This window comes from Tupaia chinensis, unplaced genomic scaffold (genome assembly GCF_000334495.1).
Source record: "Tupaia chinensis unplaced genomic scaffold, TupChi_1.0 Scaffold148441_1, whole genome shotgun sequence".
Taxonomy (NCBI): domain Eukaryota; kingdom Metazoa; phylum Chordata; class Mammalia; order Scandentia; family Tupaiidae; genus Tupaia; species Tupaia belangeri.
This window is the reverse complement of record NW_006208290.1, coordinates 59532-82296: the sequence shown is the minus strand read 5'-3', so window position 1 is coordinate 82296 and position 22765 is coordinate 59532. Positions and strand designations below refer to the sequence as shown.

The 22765-nt window shown below is 42.6% G+C and overlaps 1 protein-coding gene across 6 annotated transcripts in view; it reads left to right on the top strand.

The window, feature by feature from the left end:
* The window catches only part of PWWP3B (PWWP domain containing 3B), a 36146-nt gene extending 13700 nt beyond the window's left edge, over positions 1-22446 (top strand). For 4 of the 6 annotated variants that reach the window (XM_006170430.2, XM_027769065.1, XM_006170428.2 and 1 more), the window contains exons 3-4: positions 15322-15429; positions 19362-22446. In XM_006170430.2, coding sequence (XP_006170492.1) covers positions 19583-21634 — 2052 coding nt within the window. In that variant the 5' untranslated portion in view covers positions 15322-15429; positions 19362-19582 and the 3' untranslated portion in view covers positions 21635-22446. Of the gene's footprint in view, positions 1-15295; positions 15430-17931; positions 18127-19361 lie in introns of those variants that run through there. The other 2 variants (XM_014584992.2, XM_006170431.2) reach the window with 2 other exon arrangements.
* The last annotated feature ends 319 nt before the right edge of the window (positions 22447-22765 follow it).

The window sequence follows — 22765 nt, the reverse complement described above, 5'->3', positions numbered from 1 at the left end:
AAGAAATTATGCAGGGCCAGCAGATGGATAATGGTTATGTCGCTGGACTCCCACATGGTCAAATGCAGTTCGAGTCCTGGACCTGTGGCTTCAGAATTGCACTGAACACCTGTGCCTATGTGTCCATGATCCCAGGAGAAGGAATTGTGGTGTCGCCAATCCCTGGGCGGGGGGGGAGGGGATGATTTCTCACCTCTCCTCTCACTGTCTCTTTGTCTCCCTCTCTCTCTGGAGAGTACATGTGCCCTATGGCAAAAAGTTCTTTTTTAAAAAAAAAAGAAATGACACAAAAATTTTTTTTTGAACAGGCTTTTGCTATAGGGCGCGTGCGCTCGCCAGACAGACAGAGACAGAGAGATAGAAAGCGAGAAATCACCCCCCAGGGGGGATGGTCACACTGCAATCCCTTCTCCTCTGTTCTCCTCTCGGGATCTTGGGCACGCACGCACACACGCCCGGCGTGAGTTTTAAGCCACCCGGTCCGGGACGCGAACCGTGGTCGACTATGTGCGAGTTCAGCGACATAGCCATTACGCTAACTGCTGGTCCCGACACAAATGGTTTTAATGATGGCTGCTTATGAAAGACTTGCATATCCCAGCCCACCACATGACTATCAAGAAACCCTTGAGACTAGTCCTGCCCAGTAGATAGCCATGATGGCCATTCCAAATTTCTGACTCCTAAATCATCTTAAGGAGGTCATTGTGATGTTGTCTCGGTTGGTCCAGGACTCCCAGACCCCAGTATCTGTGTTCGCCTGTCTCAGATAGATAAGGCAGCACCAGCAGTTTCGAAAAGTCAAAAGAGGATTTTTATAGAATACACCTGGAGAGTTTCCAACGTACTAAAGTATTCAATAACAGAAATGGTGTCTCCGAGTATTCCCTAGCACTCCTTGTTCATCTCTCACCACACGCACACACACACATACACACACACACACACACACACACACACACACTCACACTCTCTCACTCTCTCCCTCTCTCTCTCTCTTTCTCCCTATCTCTCTCATACTCACAATGCTTCCATGTAATAGCTATATTAAGGGGTACCTCCTGGAGCATGATAGAACTGCTTCTCCTTTCTAATTTTTGAATAACTTTCTTCCACCAGAATATAGATTTTAGTCTGGTACCCAATATTTTCCATCCTTTTTGTATGTCTTCTTTATCTACCTTCCTTTTCCTTTGACAGAAGGTATTCCTTTACTTTTTACTTGCTCTCTTTATGTCCTTTAAGTGAGTGTATTTGTGTTGCCCATTCAAATGAATTATTCGAGTTTTCCTGTGAGCTTTCAGATGGACAAGAACAAGCCACAGAAGAAGTTACTACCTGAGGGAGCCCTGAGGCAACAGAGGCTTTTCAATCAAACATAGGCCAATGACCTAAGGGTGTTTCTGGATGATTAAGAGTGTACTGATTTCTGGTCTATATCGAGATGTATCAATGAATTGTGTGCGTATTCAGATCTTCTTTGGGTCTTTGAACTTTTTTTTTTCTTTTCCTTTTCTTTCCTATGTCTTATCTGCTTCTTGCTACTTAGTCTGTCACTGGACTTTAACAACTTAGTTCAGCCTTGGCATATATTTTGCTGTCTGGCAGGACCAGTCTTTCCTCAAGCTGAGTCGTAATGTTAGAACTGGGTCCCAATGCCATGTTTCTATGTCTATTTGAAGAGTCGAAATTCATAACAACCTTGCTACAATGTTTGCATGAAAAACTAAAGTTTAGACATTGGATCTCTAACCGTCTCTCCTATCTCCTCACTGGACAATGGTATGTTCATTAATCATATTGGTGACAGGACTAATTTTGGTCCCGCCTCTGTCTTTTCCTGAGGTTGTGGGAAGAGCTGCAGGTGTGCGGGAGAGGACTCCTTTTCTCTTATAAATTCTCAAGGCAGACCTCAGGCACTGTGCGCATTCTCTTTGTGTGTTAAGGCCAGGAAGAACACTGCAGCTTCGTCTCTTTACATGAATATTAGGAGCATGGGAGAACTTTGCCTGCGTGATGATGGTGCCGTGAGGTTTTTTCATCAGCCTTCCTTGTAAAAATATCTCCCATTGCATTGTGCAAAGTCTTGACTCCTAAAAGTTTCGCTGATTGGCACTCTCAACCATTGGCAATCTGTAGGTTTTAGCATTGCCTGGGGAATAGAAAACAAATCATATACCATGACAGGTTTATCCCCTTGAGACTTCTAGGCCACTGGTTGGTATTTTTCTTCTTTTTCCTTTTCCCTCTCTAACACGTTCACGTACGTTTGGTTAGAGATTATGTAGTCCCTCTGTCCCTAGAAGCGATTTATTATCTGGCTTGCCTTTTTCTGCTCTTGGGATGCTCATCCTTACTTATTTTGCTGATAGATTTCATACACGGCTGGGCTGACATTCATCCAGTGGGCATTAAAAAGATCGAACTCTGTTTACAACCAGTTTCAGTTGTTATTTGTCTGTGCCTCTGCCTTTGGGGGGGGGGGTCATTGAGTATTTTGTGTACCCTGCAAGTGTCTAAGATTCCTTGATTTACCAGTGCCTGTGGTCCTCTCATGGTCTTTGGGAGTATTCTCACCGAGCCATTTCAACTCTTGATGTGACCTGTGTGCACTAAAAATACTCACATTCATTTAATTAATAACCACTCTGTCTCTAGATTCAGCTTCTGCTTTTTCATGGGGGGGCGTAGTGTTGGTGAGATTTCTATCTTCCTACTGTAGCCTTTTTGCTTCTGTTCATTTCTTCCTGCTTCTTCCCTCTCTTCTTCCTCCTTTCCATCCATGTAGTTGAGTGGCAGATGAGAACTTTGGTGTGGTTAATGGCTATGCCAGTGAGGGTGATTTTCACATGCTCTAGGATAGTGATCTCTTCTGCTTTCTTGACATTTGTACTGTGCCAACTGGCCCTCAGAAAAAAGAGGTGTGTAGCACAAATACCGTCTTATGGGAGCTGTACAACCACATACAAAGCTGGATGTTTTAGATGCCCTCCTTATGCTTTTTGGTTTTGTAGGGTGTTCTGTTTTGTTTTGGCATGGGGCACTTGTGCTTGCCGGAGAGATGGAGAGCGACAGAGAGAGGGAAAGTGAGAAATCGGTCCATAGTGAGGATGGCCATACCGCAGCCCCATCTTCTCCATTCTCCTCCTGGGATTTTGGGCCAGCATGCACATGTGCCAGGCACGATTTTCAAGCCACCAGGTCCAGGACTCAAACCGTGGTCAGCCATGTGGGAATCCAGTACCATAAGCACCACACAACGTGCTGGCCCCCAACCTTCCCTGTGCTTTACAAACAAATTCAGAAGTAGAATTTAATTCCAGTTAATTGAAGAGATAAAAACATTTGAATTCCTAATACATCCTTTCTACACTGCAAAGAATATTTTTATACATGCCTGGTGGTACCCACAACCTTCTCTGACAAGTGTTGACCCAAATTACAAACAAAATCCCTGCAGGTATCCCTGTTATACTCAGGGGGGAAATATAAACATCATCTCTAGGTCATATTCCAATTGGATGTTTTTTCCAGACTCAGGTATGTTGAAGTATAATTTGCATAGAGGTCAATTCCCTCTCTTAGGTGTACAGTTTGATGAGTTTTGACAAAAGCATACAGTATAGCCAAGCTATAGAACTTTTCCGTAACTCCAAAATATTCCTTGCTTCCCCAATATTGTCAATACCCTGTCAGTACCCCAATTCCTCACAATCCGTGCTCTGATTTCTGGCCTGATAGTGTCTCTTGTTCCAGAATATCGTGTAAGTGTAGTATATAGTATAGTAGTGTATAGGCTTTAGTGTCTGATTTTTTAAATTGAGCATGTTTTTTCCACATCATCTATGTTGTTGCACGTGTCAATTTACTCCTTAATGTAGCTGACAAGTATTCTGTTGTATGGATGCTCTACAAGTTGTCCATCCCATCCATTCACCAGAAGTGTTATAATTTGGGGGTATTATGATAATTTTTTTTTAGAGAGGTTTTTGCTATAGGGCACGTGCGCTCGCCAGACAGACAGAGACAGAAAGCGAGAAATCACACGCCCTCCCTGGGGGGGATGGCCACACCGCAATCCCTTCTCCTCCATTCTCCTCTCGGGATCTTGGGCATGTACGCACATGCGCCCGGCGTGAGTTTTAAGCCACCCGGTCCGGGACGCGAACCGCGGTCGACTCCGTGGGAGTCCAGCGACATAGCCATTACGGTAACTGCTGGTCCCATGATGAAAGTTTTTAAGCAATCCAGAACAGGTCTTTGTGTGTACGTAAGTTTCATTTCTGTTGGGCCAAAATCCTAGGGATGAGATTCCTGAGATGTATGGTAAGTGTACATTTAACCACATTAGCAGTTGTCAAACTGTTTTCTTAAGTGGCTGTGAGATTTTGCATTTCCACCAGCCATGTATGAGTTTCCATTGTTCTACATCATTATCAAAAGTTGAAACTGTTCGGATTTTTGTTCTCTATGGCATTATCTACTCTTTTCCCCCCAATTTTGAGAGATGGTATGTGTGCTCACAGGTGTTGGGGTGGCAGAGAAGAAAGAAGAAAACACTGTTCATGGGGAATAGTTATGGCACAATCTCTTTTATTCCCTCTCTCTCCTGTCAGGATTGGCATGCACACACACACACACACACACACACACACACACACACACACATGTTTTTCAAACTTCTAGATCCTGGACTCAAATCACACAGTTGGCCATGTGGGATACAGTCACCATAAGCAACACGCCACAGGCTGGCACAATATTAGCCATTCATGTAAAAGTAATTAATGGTACCCGACTGGTTTAACTTGAATATCCTTCATTACTAACAGTCTTGAGCATATTTTCATGGGTTCATTTGCCATTCATACATAGGCTCTGATGAACTATCTAAGTGGCCCATTTTATTTCTCCAGAGAGAGGGAGAGAGAGAAGCACCACCTTCAGGATTTCCTTTTCTCTTAATTTTTTTTCCTTTTTTGTTAATATCATTTATTTAAATTTTGACCAGAGAAGGAGAGAGAGGGAGAGAGAGAGAGAGAGAGAAAGTGAGAAAGCAAGCTGTCAGATCGGGGACTCAAACCACAGCCAGCCATGTGGCCATGTGGGAGTCCAATTCCTTTAACCACCACACCACATGCCAGCCCTGTCTGCAGGGTTTTCATGCCACGAACCACTCCTAGCCTCAGTCATCCAGGATCATGAGTACATGAGAGTGTGTTCAGGGTACATAGGGAGGACCCAGGATGCTCACCAGGGACCCTGCCATGTTTGTCCGGCATCCCATAGCACAATGTTCCCCTTGTTCTACTAGCTAGCCCGTGAGTTCCTTTTTCTTATGTGGTGTTAACTAAAGGACCAAGAGGAATATTTCTGAAGATGACGCCTTAGTATTTTAGCACTATTTGTAGAAAAGACAAGAATTTCTGTTGAATTACTTTGTCAAATAGCTATTGACCGTATTGCTGGTCTCTGGGTGTTCTCTTGATCCACACGTCAATCCTATGCCAATAACACTCTGTCTTGATTACTGTACTCTTAAAATCAAGTAGTGTGTGTCTCCCGAGTGTTGTATTTTTTCTCTACATCAATCTGGTGGCTCTAGTGCCTTTGATTTTTTGCATGCACATGTTAGAGTTTTCTTCTCAGTCTCTACACAGAGCCTTCTGATATTTTGAATAAGATTGTAGTGGTTCTAGAGTTATGTTTAGGGAGATGATACGTCCTAAAATTAGTGGGAACTTTATTCGCTGAACATGGTATACTTCCCCATTTATTTAGATCATTTAAAATTTGTCTCATCAGCACATTAAGACTTCATCATTTATACTTTGTACGTAATAGTTAGATTAGGTCTCCTTAGTATTTCCTGTATTTTGATGATATCATAAATGGCATTTAAAAAAATTCTTCAACTTCCAAATTTCATTGTATAGAAATATAGTGCCCTTCTTTGTCTCTTCAAACAGTTTTTGTTTTAAAGCCTATTTTGTTAGAGATTGATATTGTGACTCCAGCTCTTTTTTGGTTCCCATTTGCATGGAAAACCTTTTTCCAACCCTCCACTTTCAGTCTATGTGTGTCTTTATCCGTGAAGTGAGTTTCCTGTAGGCAACGGATAGAGGGGTTTTGGTTTTTAATCCATTCGGCCAGTCTGTGTCTCTTGATTGGAGAATTTAATCCATTAACATTCAATGTTATTATCCATGTTACTGGATCTGTCCCGAGGTTTAAGTTGTCCATTGTCTTAGTTGCCTTTTACTCCTTTGTTTCTGGCTATTACTTCTTTAGTTTTCCTGGAACAGTACTTTCTTGTGGGCTTCTTGGAGAGCTGGCCTGGTGCTGGCAAATTCTTTCAGGTTCTGTTTGTCTGAAAAGATTTTAATCTTCCCCCCCCCCCATATGAAGGATAATCTTGCAGGATACAATAATCTTGGTTGAAATTTCTTCTCTCGTAACACTTTCAATACATCTTCCCATTCTTTCCTAGCTTGCATTATTTCCGTTGAGAAGTCCAGTGTTAGCCTGATGCGGTGACCTTTGTAAGTCACTTGTGGTTTCTCTCTTGCCAGTTTTAGTATCTTATCTTTATCTGTGGCCTTAGCCAGTCTGGGTATGATATGCCTTGGGGAAGATCTTCTTGGGTTGATTCTGTTTGGGGCCCTTTGTATTTCTTGGGTCTGGATGCTTGCGTGCCTCTCTAGACTTGGGAAATTTTCTTCCAGGATTTCATGGAATAGGTTTTCCATGTCCTTATTAGTTTCTTCATCTTCTGGGATACCACTTATTCAGACGTTAGGACGTCTAATGGAATCTAGTATTTCCTGTATGTTCTCCTCATGTTTTTTTTTTTATTATTATTATTATTTTCTCTATCTTTTTGGTGGTTTTCTCTAGGTCAGAAGTTTTATCTTCTACATCAGAGATTCGATCTTCAGCATAGTCTAATCGACTCTTAATACTTTCAAGAGAGTTTTTGATTTCCTGTATTACAGACTTTATCTCTAGTAGTTCCACCTGAGTCTTTCTCAGAGTGTCCATTTCTTTTTTCGTATCATGGAAGGGCTTCCTAATCTCCTGTAGTTCATTGTCTCTTTTCTGTTCCAGTTCACAGAAGTTGGTCACCATTTCACATGAATGTTCGAAATTTTATGTCTGTCATTTTGGTCACGTCCTCCATATTTACGAGCGATGGAGGGGAGTTTTTCTTTGGTGGAGATGTATTTCCTTGTTTATTCATACCTGAGGCTCTTCTTCTGCTTCTAGCCATTGGAAGATGTATTCACTTTTGAATACCTCTTACGGGAGCGTTTCTCCGACTAGGAGTGTGCGTGTTTCCCTTTTGCTGGGAATTGATGTTTGTTGAAGTCTCTCTTCTGTTGTTTTTACTAATGTGGTCTTAAGAGGGGTACTCTACTGAGGTGTCTGAAAGCAGTATCTCCTTTTTCACAGGTGGATCAGTACAAGGGAGGATCCCAGAGAAAATTACATTACTAGGGAATTTCACATATCTGATTCTAGACCTGTCTAGTCCCTCTGGCAGGGTGGAAGATGAAGAGGAGAGGATAATATGAGGCGAAATAAAAGACAGCAGAGAAATAAAGAAAAAGTCACACGCCGTGCCACCAGAGGCCTGTACCTGAACCTGCGGCCTGCTGCAGGGGAAAGGACAGTCTGTGGAAGGAGGGAGAGGTGGTTATTAAGGAGAGAATGGAGAAGCCCAAAGGGAAAAAAAAAAAAAAAAAGCAGAAAAATTCTAGTTACCTACCTAGAGGGCGGGGTCTTGGGCTGGGGAGTCTGGAAGTGGAGGGGGCAGAGGTGTCCCTGCCTCAGTATCCCTTGCCGGCCAGAGGCCTGTAGCTGGACCTGCCGCCTGCTGCAGGGGAAAGGACCATCTAGGGGGCAATCTCTCGGGCTGGGGAGCCTGGAAGTGAGGCGGGGGTGGGGGTTTCAGAGGTGTCCCTGCCTCAGTATCTTTTGCTGGGCAGAGGCCTGTAGCTGGACCTGCCACCTGTTGCAGTGGAAAGGACCTGTGAGATTTTTTCATACACATGTCCTTGGTAAGGTTGAAGAGGGAGAGAGAAAAGTGAGAGAGAAAGAAAAACACTCCCACGGGGGGTTGTGGGGGGGGGGGCTTTTCACACCCTAACCCCCTTCCCCCAACCCTCCAGCTCCTCAGGATCTTGGGCACGTGCACACAAGAACCAGCATATTTATAAGCCAACACAGGATCTGAACCATGATTGGCTATGTACAGTAGCTTCCAGCGCCGTAGTTCAGTTTTGGTACCAAGTGTGTCACTGGGCTAGAACATATTTTTATCATGAGTATTTTTGTAATGTTAAATGCTTTTGTTTTTTCCTCCTTGTTAATTTGTTGATTTGGCAGATTACATTGTTTGATTCACAGATGCTCAACCATCCTTATATTGCCATGATTAAACTCCATGAGATTATGATATGTTATCTTTTCTCTATGTCATTGGATTTGGTTCATAGTTTTTGTTAAAGATTTCTATGTCTGTGTTTATGAGAGAGAGTGGTGCGTAGTTCATTGCTGTGTGGCTTTGTACTTCTCCCTGATTTTAGTACGAGGGTGAAATTGGTGTTATAAAATATGTTGGAGATTGTTCCCTCTTTTTCTTGCCTCATTTTCATTTGGCTTTCATAAATTATGTGATCTGTGCTTTTAGTGGAACCTGCCATACCAGGAATTTTCTTGCTCTTTGTCCGTTCTAAATGTTTAGTAGTCACGTTATACCAGTGCTACCAGAGGAGGGTCTCTCTTGACGTTTGTAAGCATTTCACAGAAGGAGGCTGCTGTTATTTTTAGGTGCTAGGTTCATGGTGAGGGAGGAAGTGTTATCTGTTGCTTTATGTAGCCTTAACCTTGGAGAGGCCCTGTGTACCCAGACCTTGAAGGTGGGGCTTTTTCAGCATGTTTTCCTCTTCAGAAGGCATCCAGCCTCCGGTTTGTATTGGTTGGTCTTTTGTAGGAGATATTTTCTTGCCCCTTCCCCAGTAGTGCTCATCCACTGCTTTTTACTCATGTGGAATCTTAGGCCTGTGAAGGTTTCCTGCTCCTCCTCTAGGGCAAAGTGTTTTTCCCCCCCCCCCCCCAGTAACCATGGAGATGAGAGGGCTTTCTGTCTCTGCTTCCCCAGGCAAATGAGTGTTGCTACTACTCCTTCTCCAGAAACAATGAACTTTTGCCTGCATCCAGGTTTGCTTCTACTCTTCTCGGGGTTTATGGCTTTTGTTCTCCATGATGCATCAGTTTGGCTAGAATTGTGTGGGGCTACGTGGTGTCTGTCCCCTAGCAACAGCTGATAGCCTCTTGAGTAGCTGAGCCAGTTGTGTGAGCTCTTTTCGGTCTCCTGCTTTGTCCCCACTCATTTTTGTGAGCTTCTGGCTAAGGACCATGAAAAAGAACTTGGAACTTGGCAGTGAGTGTGCAAGTGTCTGGAGCTCCATATATTCCAGACTGACACACTAACCTGTGCTTTAACCGTTTTTTAAAACTCAGCTGATTTCTTTGTACCTGCAAGTCTTATTATTATTATTATTGGTTTATGTTTTTGTTTCAATTTCTTTAAACATTCAATCACATATGTCACTTAGCTTGCAAGGGGAATATTCCAACATGTGTACATTTCTCACCAATCCAGTTGAGAGTACTATACACATTATCTTCAACAGATAACAACCCATTTCTTTGTCCCATAAATGCCTTGCCTCTGGTTTTTTTTTTTTTTTTTCTGTGATGTCCTTCCTCAGCTTAGTATGTACCTGCAAGTCTTAAAGCCTCTTCCTCCTCTATATTTTGGCAAAGGTGACACAATGCATAAGTCCTGTCTCTCCTTAAAGGTGCTGGCCACTCTTTAAGTTCAGTTTAATCCAGTCCTCTGATGGGCTCAAGGAAAGTTGTTTTGTGAGTGATCTAGAGATTCCTCATTGTTAAATGATGTAGAACATTCTCTTGGAGCTTTTTATACCCGATGTAGAAGTGGAAATAGTGTGTTTCACACCGGATGTTATTTTTGTATTTGTTGCTATTAAATATGCTTTAGGAGGAAGCAGATGGTTTCTTTTTTTTTTTTTTTTGGAGAGATTTTCACTGTAGGGCGTGTGCGCTCGCCAGACAGACAGAGAGAGACATAGAGACAGAAAGCGAGAAATCACCCCCCAGGGGGGATAGTCACGTCGCAATCCCTTCTACTCCATTCTCCTCTCGGGATCTTGGGCATGCACACACACGCGCCCGGCGTGAGTTTTAAGCCACCAAGTCCAGGACACGAACTGCGGTCGACTACGTGGGAGTCCTGCGACATAGCCATTACGCTAACTGCTGGTTCCCGAAGCAGATGGTTTCTAAAGTCTACCTGTAAGGAGCTGCTTTTTAATTACTAGTTATTACGTTTTTCCACTTAAGAGTTTATTCTTTGAAATTAAATTAAATTTAATACATTAAAATCTTGAAGTATCCTATCCTATATTTGACCCTTTGTTGGAATACAGTTCTCTGGGTTTTAACATAGGTACTGATTCATAGAGTCACCACCACTGCTGTCACTTTCTAGTGCTATTCCTTTATTTATTTATTTATTCATTTTACTTTTAAAAAAATTATTTGTAATTATTTATTTTTGCTATAGGGCGCGAGGGCTCTCCAGACAGACAGAGAGAGACAGACAGACAGAAAGCGAGAAATCACCCCTCAGGGTTGATGGCCACACCGCAATCCCTTCTCCTTCATTCTCCTCTCGGGACCTTGGGCGCGCATGCACACGCGCCCAGCGTGAGTTTTAAGCCACCGGGTCCGGGACGCGAACCACGGTCAACTACATGGGAGTCCAGCGACATAGCCATTGCGCTAACTGCTGGTCCCTATTTATTTATTTATTGATGATGGTGTTTTCTGATTTATATGTAATCGATGTATACCTTTGTGGGTTACATTACGGTTATTTTAAGGTATGCATTCAGTGTATAATAATGAAATCAGGGACATTCATCTTCAACACTGAACGTTGTACATATCTGTTAATATATAGTACCTATTTGTTAATAGTTGTGCTAGTTTATGTATTTCAGAGATGTATTAAATTGCCCATAGTTTTTTTTACTCTGTTGTGATATACTATCCTGTAGCCTCTTCTTTACAGGCACTCTCGTGGCTACTAAAAATCTTCTCTGGGCCCAGTAGGTAGTGAGATTCTTAAGGCACTGGACTCTCACATGGCCGACCATGGTTCAAGTTCAGGACCTGTCAGTATCCCTTTTTCTCTTTCTTTCCTTCTCCCTCTCATGAGTGCACATGCCCGATAGCAAATATAAAACTGTGATAATGTAAACAGAATATCACTGGCGCAAAAACAAGCATGCAGAGCAACGGAACAGAAGAGAGACCCCAGAAATAAACCCCAAAACATGTAGCCTGCTGATTTTTGACAGAGGGCTATCCAATGTGGAACGAAAATCTCTTTCACAGATGGTTCTGGAAAAACTAGGTATCCAGCTGCAGAAAGATGAAACTGGGCCCCTATTTCACACCATTAACAACAATCAACTCAAAATGCATCAAAGATGTACACCTAAGACTCCAAACTATAAAACTACAGGTGCATAGCACAGGGGAATGACTTGGAGACACTGGAGTAGGTAAAGAATTTTTAAAGAAGACCCCTCCTCCCAAAGCACAGGCAAACTCACACGTTCCCACACGTGCCGAAAATCCTGAGAATGGAGGAGAGGAGATTGCGGCATGGCTAACCTCCCTGGGGGGGTTATTTCATACTTTTTCTCTCTGTGTGTCTCTCTGGTGAACACACACGCCGTATAGTAAAAATCTCTCAAAAAAAAAAAAAAAGAAAAAAAAAAAAACAACCTGATCTCAAATTCCATGTGTCAATATCCTTGGAAAAGTGCCTTAACTTTCCTATGCTTCATGTACAAAATCGGAAAGCTCTCATGCCCACCAAATAAGATTTTGTCAGAATAAAGAGGATGAATATATAGAGCCCTTGACAGAGTGTCTGTTACCTGGTAAGAAATTACTTTTGGCATCTATCATCAGTAGCATCATTTCTAATAATATTACTGCTGTTATGGAGAATGAGTGGGTTAAACACCTCTTCTCCATAAAATAACCATCTGATTTTGAAAAGACGTAATATTCCGAGCACTGAGAGTAATGCCGAAAAAATAAAAGACGTGTGTAGGTATCACGTATTATTCTGTCTATAATACCTACCTTAGTTGTGATAATACTACTATCATATCCGTGTTTATTATTCTTGATATTTATACATCACCTTCTATAAAACAATGAAATATAAGATATCATCCCTAGAACTTATGTTTTCCTTCGCATTTCATTTGGAAAATTGTGATCTGGTATAGCACTTCCTGGCTTATGTGCAATATAGAAAATGAAAACACGAGAATATAGACTTAAGTATAATGACCGTTCCCTGTGTGCCTTTATTTTTTTTCCCCAAACATGTGAGATCAGAAGACAAAGAAAAACTGTACCTTATAAAATACATGATCAAATTTCTTCACTTAAATAAAGCCTTACATACATTGGACTAAAAAAATCTTTTTTAGATTATACTAGTACTTTGAAAGCTTTGGAAGGATCCCATACTGAGGATGGTGTTGTTTTTCTTAGTCATTATAAGATCAAAACCTTCTTTCTACTTCTAGAAAGAGACCGAGAACACAGTGACTTAGGGGAAATGCAAGTTCATTCTTTCACAAGTGGAATAGACTGGAATGTGGTGGTCTCATTGTTCAGGGGCTCAGATCAACCATCCCTAGTGAGGCTCATTCTTTTTCTAAATCACTTCTTGGTTGACACCACCTGTCTGCACTCTATCCAATCCTGATCAATTTCTAGGAAGCAAGAAAGAGTTGTAGAGTGGCAGAAAGCCCTAGTTGGCTGTTTATCCCTCTTTGGAGGTGCCTTCTCTAGAATACTCACTGTAATTTCTTCTTGCATTTTTTTGACGAGAAATTCCATCAAGCAGGGGGCTATGACGTATAGTGAGAAAGTCTGGGAAAAATCATATTTTAGGAACACTCACTGACACCTGGAGGTGGCAAATGGGGTTCTGGTAACGGGGAAGAATGCAGAGTGGATGGCAGGTGGGCATCTCAAAATTTCTGTCCCATTTATTATTAATAGGATTCACGGCTGTAAAAACACAATAAACAAATAATATTAATAGATGTCCATAAAAGATCAAAAGGAAAAACTTCCATGGCAGAGAGAATGCTACATGTCCTGTCTCTGTTTCATGTTCACCCTGGAGTCACTGGGAGACTAAATTGCCCAGCCTCTCTGGCAGTAGGGGCTCCATGCTTGAGTTCTGACTTATGGACTGAGGCCAGCAGTGATGTTTGGCAGACCTGGCCCCTAAAACCTTTCATGGGACCCTCCATCCTCCTCCTTCTTTAGACTACTGGTCAGATTCAAAGAATGCAAAACACTTCATGGTCCAAAGGAAGATGGCGGAGCCATAGAATAGAAGAAGGTTGGATCCATTTAATGCCTGGAACGGAGCAGCTTCGTCCCTTCTGCCCACATGATGACCTACATTGAACTCTGGCATCAGGAAAATAAATCTTTTGGGGATGACACTCTGAGATTTAGGAGTTGTTTACAGCACAAAGCATTGCATGCACTAATCATTAGCTATCCCAGTAATACATCATCCTGAATATGACCTCCATTAATTTATTGGTATTGATTCTTTATATATTAATGCTTCTAAAAGGTAGATCTTGTGGCTAGCAGATGGTCTAGTGGTTATGTCACTGGACTCCCACATGGCTGACCACGGTTCGAGTCCCAGATTTGGTGACTTGAAACTCCACACGGCATGTGTTGCGTGCCTGCCCAAGATCGAGGGAGAGGAAGGGATTGCAGCATGGACATTCCCCCTTGGGGGGTGATTTCTTACTTTCTCTTTCACTGTCTCTCTCTCTTTCTCCAGTGAGGATGCACACCCTATGGAAAAAACTCAACCCCCCCCCACAGAAAAATGTGAAAAGTATATCTTGAAATTTTACAAACACACACACACACACACACACACACGCACACACACACAAGAAAGACTTCAAGCAGTTCTTGGAAAAAAGGAATTAACGTATGAGTTTACTTGAGTCTAAAAATTTTGAAAGTTGTGTAGAATTTTTCATAATATGCGTCTTCAGTGTACTTTTTAAGCTCCCTTTTATATATGTTATACTACATATTATATGGTACAGAGACCAAAAAATAAAAACACTTCAATCCCCAAATGTATCACTAACGATACTTGAAATTGGTTTTCTGAATTAAATGAGAACTCTTAATTTATTCAACACAAAATAATTTCTTGGTTTTTTTTTTTCTTTTTGAGGTTTATGCTATAGGGTATGTGTGCTCGCCAGAAAGGCAGAGAGAGACAGAGAGACAGAAAGTGAGAAGTCACCCCCCAGGGGGGATGGCCACACCACAATCTCTTCTCCTCCATTCTTCTCTCGGGTTCTTGGGCACAGCCGCACACATGCCGGGAGTGAGCTTAAGCCACCGGGTTCGGGACTCGAACCGCAGTCAACTACATGGGGGTCCAGTGACACAGCCGTTATGCCAACTGTTGGTCCCTCAACACAAAATAATTTCAATGAAAAAAATGTACAAAATATCCTTCAGACGAACAAATAAAGACATGTACATTTAGAACAGTTCCCCCACATTGAGTTGCCCAAGTGAAAAACAACAACAAAATATCAAAAGGAATTTCCAGTTCTTGGTAGGGTCTGTGCAATGGGAACTTGCCTGCCACACCAATGATTTTCAGCCTCTAGTTAGAAATAACCATGCATGTGAAGAAATCTTTGAAACATTTATAAAGGGTTTAAGTGGATAAAAGGAGAGGTATATCATGTCCTAGAAACAGGAAAAAATGATCAATGAAGTCAGTTCTCCTTCAAGTCATGTACACTTTCAGTGCAATCCCCATCGATAGCCGTACTAATCTGTTTTGATGAACTTCAACTGGTGGGTTTGAAGTACAGCTGCAGAGGTAAGATGCCAGACAAGGCAAGAACAAATGCTTAAGGAATATGTTCACTGGGTTTTTTTTATTATATGACAAAGTGATTGCTACTCGGGGAACTTCAGGGTTGATATGGAAATGAAACAGAGATTTCTTGCCATTGTACTTTAAAGTTCATGAAAAAGAAACATGTCTACACTTCAACACTCCAGCAGTTTATTTTGACAATTTGCCCTCTAATTCAAGGTGGGGCCTTCTGCTCTTCTTCACAGAGAGGGGGGCGGAACCTTCTCTTGAGTAGCTCCAAGTGGGCTGTGCCTGGTCATCCTGGTGGGGAGGAGCTGCCTTTCACCAAGCTGCAGCTGACAAGAAGCTTCAAGGTAATGGCTGTCTTAAACTGAGCTCTTTTCTAGTGACTTCTCAGGGCCCTAATGTAGAGACGAGAAAACTAGGGGATGGAAGTCTCAGAATGGTGGGAATGGTGTGTGGCTTTGAAAGAATTCCTGGTGTTTTGAAGGTATTAATTCTCTGGAATTTTTGTGTCTCCCAGTATTTTAAAGTCTACAGGGGGAGAAGGTGTGATCAGATTACAGCCTCTAAATTAAGGCTACAGTGCAGACTGGCCATTCATGAGAGTTTATTCACTTGGAAGGTTGTGTTTCTATTGCTGGACAATCTTTAATTGCTTGAATTTTCAGGCATTTATCAATTTGCAAAGAAAAATAGCTGGTAGATGTATTTGATGGCATGGAGGGGAAAACTTCTATGAAATTATTGATACGCAGAAAGATTATGTGTCACGTGTATGTGCGCACAGAAATGGGATCCAATATGTAGAGTGAAGATCCTTGCACAGAGTGTATGCGTGCATATGTGTGTGAGTAGAAAAATTCTGGAAGAACACAAACTCCCATGTTAACAGTCAGCATTCCTGGGTGGTCAGATTGCTATTTTAATACTATTTCTTCAGCCTATTTCACCATGTTTAGATTTCCCCATGGTTATGTTTATAATCATGAAAGGCAAATGAAGGTGACGCGGCATGCCAGCGGGGGGCCCAGTTGAGATCGCTAGACCACCCTAAAAAGCAAGATGCGGTGGCGCACACCTGTGATCACAGCTACCGCGGAGGCTGAGGAAGACTGAGACGTAGAAAAGTCATGTCTTAAAAAAATATTCTGGGGGACCAGCAGTTAGCGTAATGGCTATGTCACTGAACTCCTCCTATGTAGTCGACCGCGGCTGAGGTCCTGGACCCGGTGGCTTAAACTCATGCCGGTCACACGTGCGTGCGCGCCCAAGATCCCGAGAGGAGAATGGAGGAGAAGGGATTGCAGTGCAGCCATCCCTTTTGGGGGGAGATTTCTCACTTTCTGTCTCTCCAGCGAGCTCACACACCCTAAAGCAAAAATCTCTCTTTTTAAATTAATTAATTTATATTTATTTTAATTTGATGAGAGAGAGAGAGAAAACTAGCCGCCAGGTCCAGAACTTGAACCGTAGTCACCCATGAGGGAGTCTAGCGCCCTTAACCACCACACCACCTGCCGGCCCCACAAAAATCTCTCTTCAAAAAAAAAAGAAAGAATTCCACCAACAGAACTGTTACACTCAGCATAAAAAGTTTCTAGATGTCTGAGAAGGCTCCTGGCTAGATGGATGTAAGTTCCCACCCTTCTCTCATAAGAAAGATGTGGTAGTGATTAAGGTCCTGCCTATAGCTCATGGGCAGGCTGCTGTTCTGATCCTGGCCAGAAGATTGTACCAGACAGATTTCCTAAACTTTCTCCAGGGGATCATTATGAAGCAGACAGACAAAGCATTCAAACTATTTTGTATTCGTACACTGCGAAACAGGATGTGCAGTGTAACTGTAGTTCCGTTGAAAGAATAGAACGTGTAGGAAGTAAATCAACTTGGTAATTGATTGGAGGATTCAAATAGAAAAGTTATAGTCTCACTGTAGAAATGGGACAGTTGTTACTTCCTTTTCTCCTGTCGCCCCTTCCCACTACGTCTGAGAGAGAAGATTTCCACATGAACCACATATTGTATCTATGCCATAGACAGAATGTCAAAAAAAGAATAATAATAATAAGAGGACAACTCAACTTGTCATCTACATCCCGGATGTCATTCACCTCGTTCCTGTGTTTCCGAATGACATGCCTGCTAGAGTTTCAGTGGGAGAATTTGTTCACATCTTTTCCCTTGACTTAGTTTGATTCTCTAGGTTCTTATTTGGACAGGCGAGGTTAATGTCTGAGATGCCTGTGACCTGGGCAATCTGTGTGTGATGCCACTTGAGCCCCAGAAAGACAGCACAGCCACACTCGTGCCGACAGAATGAAGGCCCTGCTGGGCAAGCAGTTGGAGTGAGAATCAAGACGGCTGGATCACAGGGATAGGCCCACCCTAGACATCCTTGTGACAGTAGGTGAGGCTCTTGCCATTCCAAGAAACATTTCATGTTACAATCCTGCTGACAACTTGGAGAATAATCTGTTCTGCTTCTCACTCTGCAGTCACGACCCCTTAAGTTAAACACCACATTTCTCTCTTTTTTAAGAATTACTTTTATTAGTAGTAGTAGTAGTAGTTTATTATAGTGCACGTGTGCTCACCAGAGAGAGATAGAGAGAGACGGTGAGAGAGCAAGCTGCCAGGTCTAGGACTCAAGAACCACATATTGTATCTATGCCATAGACAGAATGTCAAAAAAAGAATAATAATAATAAGAGGACAACTCAACTTGTCATCTACATCCCGGATGTCATTCACCTCGTTCCTGTGTTTCCGAATGACATGCCTGCTAGAGTTTCAGTGGGAGAATTTGTTCACATCTTTTCCCTTGACTTAGTTTGATTCTCTAGGTTCTTATTTGGACAGGCGAGGTTAATGTCTGAGATGCCTGTGACCTGGGCAATCTGTGTGTGATGCCACTTGAGCCCCAGAAAGACAGCACAGCCACACTCGTGCCGACAGAATGAAGGCCCTGCTGGGCAAGCAGTTGGAGTGAGAATCAAGACGGCTGGATCACAGGGATAGGCCCACCCTAGACATCCTTGTGACAGTAGGTGAGGCTCTTGCCATTCCAAGAAACATTTCATGTTACAATCCTGCTGACAACTTGGAGAATAATCTGTTCTGCTTCTCACTCTGCAGTCACGACCCCTTAAGTTAAACACCACATTTCTCTCTTTTTTAAGAATTACTTTTATTAGTAGTAGTAGTAGTAGTTTATTATAGTGCACGTGTGCTCACCAGAGAGAGATAGAGAGAGACGGTGAGAGAGCAAGCTGCCAGGTCTAGGACTCAAACTGCAGTCGGCACGTGGGAGTCCAGTGCCTTAACCACCACTCCGCCTACTGGTCCCAAAGACCACATTTCTTATTAAAATCATGTTAGATTGAGAATTTAGGTAGCAAATCATTTTGTTCCCGGCTGTGCAGGTATAACACTTTATCATTTTAAGGTCACAGGTTCTAGTTTTGAGAGAGAATCACATGTACTTAACTTTTTGGAATAAATGATTCGAGAGGCTATTCAGGTATCTTACCTGAGGTTCCGACCAGTGACCCGACTCCGGTCCTTGACAGTTACCCTACCCGATAAGTAGCCATAGTAACCATTGTAAATCTCTGCCTTCTAACTTCATGCTTATGACAAGGCTCATCATATTGTTGTCTGTCTCCAGGAGATACAGACCCTGTCGCTTTTGTCTGCCTGCCCTGGGTGAACAGGGAAGCCTTGGCAGCTTAAGAAGGATCAAGCTATGCGTTCATCTAGGACACTGCTGCTTCAAGAGTTCTTCTTGAACATGCAGCATAAGAATCACTTGGGAACTTGCCAGGAATACCCAATTTTGAATTCCATCCAGACCTTCTGAATAAAACTCTCAGGATGGGACCTAGGAACATAAGTCCTCCAGCCGATTCTGATGCATGCTAAGTTTGGAGACCCACTGCCTTAGGTGTAACTTAGGCACAAAAGTACCGGTGTGTTAGTAACTTCAGTAGAGTTCCTGACACACCACCACAAATTCTCCTACCTCTGCCAGCATGTACACACATTCACTCCTTAATACACGTCTCTCATAAGGGCATGTTTCTGAATTTGAGGAATTATAAAACCGCTTTGTCAGATCTCAGACCCCTCCTTACAGTAGACTGCATTTTTCTCCTCCGTCGGAAGCCCCTCGATCGTTGTTCTCTCCCTTTGTCTCTTCTCTCTTTGCAACTGTGCCACCTTCTCTGTCAACAAAATACTTTCATTTGCTGATATTTTCTTCTTTCCCCTTTCTTTATTTCAGTATCTTCCAGTATCGGCGCCATTCGGACGACGTGTTCAAACATCCTTGGGAAATTGAGGCGGAGGAGAACAGGACATACAATCTATCAATCTTTTGTAGTCCTAACACAAGAGACTTTGTTAAAAGATGTGTTTTTGGTAGGACTTGCGTTAGCGGTGGCAAGGAGGGCCAGCCATCTCAAGCTCTGATAATAGCCTCTTAGCAGACAAATCTAACCCGTAATGGATGCAGAGTATGTCTTATGCAATTGGAAAGACCAGCTATGGCCAGCCAGAGTGTTGTCCAAGTATGAAGTGTCATCAAACAGTAAGAGGAAAAATACATTTTCCCTAGAAGTTCAAATACTCACCCTAGATGAAAAAATTAATGTGGATAGCGCAGACACAAAGATCCTAAGTAGATCTGAAATTGAAGCCCTTGCCTCCTCACTAGCAGTACAGTCAGAGGTCAGTGCTCCATCTGAAGAAACGGCCTATGGAAGATCATTAAAAGCGGCTCTGGATATTCTGAATGAGAGAACAAACATGAGTCAAGTAAGCATTCCTGATGAAGAAGATATCACTACACTGTTTCAAGATACACCACCAAGGCAGTCTGATCCACCCCCTCGTAAAAAGTACAGGCAACCTGAAGGCGACCTACTCAAGTGTCTCGAGGGAAGTGAAAACCCAGCATCCCTGTCAGTATCTTCAGAGAGTGGTGATACCCTGGACGACGATAAATCAGAAATCCAGGCAACCCTTGGTATTATTTCAAGTGACATAGAAACAAAGTCATCACAAAATTTCAGCTATTGCCCGTCTCTTTCCCCACTTTCAGAAGATGATGAAAAAGAGAGCAAGATAAAGATTGACATCTCGGCAGGTATGTTTGTGCATGCCAAAGTCAAAGACGAGGGTGTGTGCGTTAAAGATGAAAAGTTTCTTCCGCCTTTTCCCAAAGCGGTGAAAGACGAGGCAGAAGATACCTGCCCAGAGGCCCTCGTTGTTTCCTCTGAATGCTCTACATTCTCAGAGAACTTGGAGGATCCTGGAGAGGGTCCCTGGAATCCGTGCGTAGACGCTGGCCAGGGTCAGCCTTCTGTGGAATCAGAGACGGGTGCCGCGTCGTCCTCTGGGAGCGGTTCTTCGGAATGCCAGGTTTCGGTCAGTGCCGCTAACCACGACCTGGATTATTCACTTCTCGTGAGTGGGGACAGAAGTCTTCTGAGGCTGGATTCCGAGGAACATGAAGAAGGAGCTCAAGCTTCTGACAGGCCGTCGGCTCTCAATCCTGTCAACATGTCTGCGTTAGATGACGATGAGGAAGATGAAGTACTTCCACCCCTCGTTTTTCATTACGAGCCACGTTCGTTTGAAACAGGCATGATAGTCTGGTTTAAATATCAGAAATACCCATTTTGGCCAGCTGTGATAAAAAGCATCAGACGAAAAGAGAGGAAAGCCAGCGTGCTTTTTGTTGAGGCAGACATGAATCCTGAAAAGAAAGGCATTAGAGTAGGTTTTAGAAGACTGAAGAAATTTGACTGTAAGGAGAAACAAGCACTAGTGGAGAAGGCCAGGGAGGATTACAGTGAAAGTATTGACTGGTGCATCTCACTGATTTGTGACTACAGAGTCAGAATAGGTTGTGGTTCTTTCACGGGCTCTTTCCTTGAGTATTATGCTGCCGATATCAGCTACCCAGTTAGGAGAGCGATCAAACGGGATACCTTCAGGAACATATTTCCAAAGCTGAACAATGAAGATACTATGGAACCAATGGCTGTGACTTCCCAGGCCAAGAAAATATCCTTCCAGAAAACTCTCCCGGATCGGATGAAGGCTGCCCGGGACCGTGCCAACAGGAACCTAGTGGACTTCATTGTGAACACGAAGGGAACAGAGAGCCATCTGATGGCAATTTTAAACGGCACGAAAGGATCCAGGTGGCTGAAATCATTTCTGAATGCAAAGAGGTTCGCACCCTGTATCGAAACCTACTTTGAGGATGAAGACCAGTTGGATGAGGTGGTGAAATATTTACAGGAAGTCTACAAACAAATAGATGAAAGAATGCTGGCTCTGATAAAAGATAAGATCAAGTTTATCCTGGAAGTTCTTCTGCCAGAAGCGATTATTTATTCAATTTCTGTCGTCGATGGATTAGATTATAAGGCGGCCGAAGTGAAGTATCTGAAAGGACCATCTCTAGGCTACCGGGAAAGAGAATTATTTGATGCGAAAATCATATCTGAAAAGAGACGGAGATCATTAACAAATGAAGCTCGTTAAATCTCCTGGGAGTGTAAACCGTATCAGGGAGCTTTCATTGCTACTAGTTTAAGAAATAACCAGAGCAGTTCTAACAGGCAAATATTTTCAGAAAATGGGACATTAGATAATGTGTCTGCTCTCTCATTCACTGACCTGGGTATCTCTCGATCCCTGGCTGTCGCTACATCTTCACTTCTGTTTCTTGTAGTGCCTCAAGGTCAAACTTGTCTGCATACCTCAGCAGTCCTACTTTCTCACACAGTGTTAGAAAGCATACTTCCTAAATGATTTTTAAGGGAAAGTACAATTTTGATTCATGACGTTTTCGTGACTGTGCTGTATGGTTAAGTACAGTGTGCACAATCATTTTGATATTGAAATTGCACTGATGTTAGACGTATAGAGCAAGTTCATTAGAAAAAAGTTGAAAAGAAATGCCAGGCATATATTTTTTGGCGTAATTTTTATAAAACAATGGCTTTTCTCTTGAGATAGTTGGATTTTTTTTCTTCTGCTATGCCTATTTATTCCTGGGGGGAAAAAATATCTCTGAGACATAAAACCTAATATAGATATGCTTTGCTATATATCATTATGGACTGCAATTGCTTTTGTAAAAAAAAAAAAAAAAACTATCTGATATTCACAAATAAAGTGAATGCCTTTTCCTGCATGCAGTCTATGTGGATGTGAGTAACATCTCAGCATGCAGAACATAACTTTGGCAGCCTTAAACAGGATCGTTCAGTCTACACTTTCCTGAAATTCCATTTGGGGGAGTATCGGTTCCTTCCGCCATTGAACAGTGTCTTAGAACAGATAGGTTTCTGGCTGTTTTCGTAAGTCACAGTGAGCCGACGTTTCAATGTAGCTGTCTGACCCCATGTAGAAAGCAGTTAGAGTCATCCTTTTCATGGACGGGCCACTCTAGGCCTATGAGTCCAGGCTGACTGCCAAAGAGCCTATCTAGTTTCATATGAAGTGTTCAAAAGCATGCGCTTTGTTCTGAGTCTTTTATCCATATACCTAGTTATTTGTCTCGACCCAAGAACCTTTAACATCTGGCTTATTCATAGCGTGGCTCCATTTGGTTCCAAAGTTATAAATGCTGGCTGGCGAGTCATTCCAAACTGCTGGAAGGTGTAGATG